Source organism: Chenopodium quinoa, unplaced genomic scaffold (genome assembly GCF_001683475.1).
Source record: "Chenopodium quinoa cultivar QQ74 unplaced genomic scaffold, ASM168347v1, whole genome shotgun sequence".
Lineage (NCBI taxonomy): Eukaryota > Viridiplantae > Streptophyta > Magnoliopsida > Caryophyllales > Amaranthaceae > Chenopodium > Chenopodium quinoa.
This window is the reverse complement of record NW_018743858.1, coordinates 784,772-787,041: the sequence shown is the minus strand read 5'-3', so window position 1 is coordinate 787,041 and position 2,270 is coordinate 784,772. Positions and strand designations below refer to the sequence as shown.

General features: G+C 34.4%; 1 protein-coding gene across 1 annotated transcript; it reads left to right on the top strand.

Annotated features, from left to right (window-relative positions):
* The first annotated feature begins 992 nt into the window (after nt 1-992).
* LOC110686461 (zinc finger MYM-type protein 1-like) lies at nt 993-2,060 on the top strand. Its single transcript, XM_021863085.1, has one exon. The coding sequence runs from the start codon at nt 993-995 to the stop codon at nt 2,058-2,060; it is 1,068 nt and encodes a 355-aa protein (XP_021718777.1).
* The last annotated feature ends 210 nt before the right edge of the window (nt 2,061-2,270 follow it).

The following is a 2,270-nucleotide window of genomic DNA, read 5'->3' as shown; positions in this document are numbered from 1 at the left end:
TTTTGTTGAATCATTGTTAATTTTAATTGCAATCTTTGTTGAATTTTTATTTTAATTGCAATTTTAATCTTAGGTTTTATTAGTATGCAATGATGTGAATTGTGGAAATTGATATATATTTTTCAATTTAATTAGGAAATGTCAAATGATTCACCTAATTCAAACAAATCCAAGCCTACTAGAAAACAACCCGATGTTCGACAATTCATGTTTAAAAGAAAGAAACTCCATGAAAATGAGTCCAATAACTCCCCTTCATTAAGCTCCCCTCAAAGTCAAGAAGATGATTTGAAATGGGTGGTTCAAGTACTTGTAATGTACCATTGGAGGAAAATTTGGTATACGATGTTGAACTTCTTCCTCATGATCCGGGAAAAAGTATAAACATAATGGATTACCCCCCAAATGAACGAAATGCAGTTAGGAGGGGTTATATTCTTAAAAAACCTTGCCAACCAAAAACACATGACTTTCCTCAAAGACAAGTGTCTGGTTTACGTCGCTTTAGTGTTCATTGGTTCAAGAAATGGGATTGGCTTGATTATAGTATTGAAAAAGATGCCGCATTTTGTTTTGTATGTTACTTGTTCAAGAATGAAGTTGATAGTTATTCGGGGGGTGATGCATTTGTTGATGGAGGGTTTAGGGCATGGAATAAACCGGAAAGATTTGAGAAGCATGTTGGTGGAATTAACAGTGCTCATAATCTTGCTTATGAGAAATATGTGAATTTAAGAGATGGAAAAAAAAAATCAATCTTGAATGTGTTTGACAATGCAAGTGAGGTGATTAAAAGTGAATATTTTATCCGCTTGAATGCATCTTTAACTTGTTTAAGATTTCTTTTGGGGCAAGGTTTGGCATTTCGTGGACATGATGAAAGCGGGGAGTCATATAATAGGGGTAATTTCCTTGAGCTTTTGAAATGGTTAGGAGAATAGGTTGAGGAAGTAAGACAACATACTCTTGAAAATGCACCTAAAAATTGTCAAATGATTTCTCCTTCTATTCAAAAGGACATTATTAATTGTTGTGCCAAAGAAACAACTAGGTGCATAATAGAAGAAGTTGGTGATGATTACTTTGCGATATTAGCCAATGAGTCAAGTGATGTGTCCCAAAAAGAACAACTAGCTCTTGTTTTACGATTTGTTAATAGAGATAGTGGAAAGGTAATGGAGCGATTTTTAGGCATTGTTCATGTTTGTAATACTACCGCTTTAACTCTTAAAGATGCAATCATGTCTTTACTTGTTGAACATTCATTGAGTCCATCTATGATAAGAGGGCAAGGGTACGATGGAGCTAGCAACATGAAAGGTGAAATAAATGGTCTTAGGACTTTGATTATGAATGATACTCCAAGTGCCTACTACATACATTGTTTTGCTCATCAACTTCAACTAACACTAGTTGTCGTTGCTAAAAAGAATGATAGTTGTGGTTGGCTTTTTGAGATACTTGCAAATTTATTGAATGTGGTTGGAGTTTCTTGCAAGAGAAGAGAAATGATTCGACAAGATCAAGCTCAAGAAGTTGCTCGAGCATTGGATGTAGCGGATATTGTGAGTGGATCGGGTTTAAATCAAGAACTTGGTTTGAAAAGGCCCGGGGATACTCGTTGGAGTTCTCATTACAAGTCTCTTTCAAACATCATTATCTTATTTCCTACAATTGTTAAGGTACTTGTACACATTGGGAAGCATGGTGTATCGGAAGATAAGTTCAAAGCTCAAATTTTTTTAGGACAATTAGAGTCATTTGACTTTGTTTTTATTGCTTACTTGATGTTGACTATTTTTGAATACACTAATGATTTGTGTGTTTCTTTGCAAAGAAAGGAGCAAGATATTGTAAATGCCATGGAACTTGTCACTTACACAAAAATGGTGTTGCAAAAAATGAGGGAGCAAGGATGGGATACTCTCTTAAACAAGGTAACTTCATTTTGTGCTAAACATGGTATTGTTGTTCCCACTATGTATTCTCCTTATGTTCCTCAAGGAAGATCAAGACGTTTTGTTGAAGAAGCAACAAATCAACATCATTTTCGGGTTTGAATTTTTTTAAGAGTGATTGATTTGCTTCTTCAAGAACTTGATGATCGATTTAATGAGAGGAATATGGAGATACTAATATGTATGGCTTGTTTAAGTCCTAAAGATAACTTCTCATCCTTTGATAAAGATAAGGTACTTAAACTTGCCTCTTTTTATCCCGAAGAATTTTCAAGCTTTGATTTGATGACTCTTGAATGTCAACTTGATATA

What these genes read in the sequence shown, in the direction of transcription:
- LOC110686461 (XM_021863085.1), top strand. Translation starts at nt 993, where the DNA reads ATGATTTCTCCTTCTATTCAAAAGGACATTATTAATTGTTGTGCCAAA.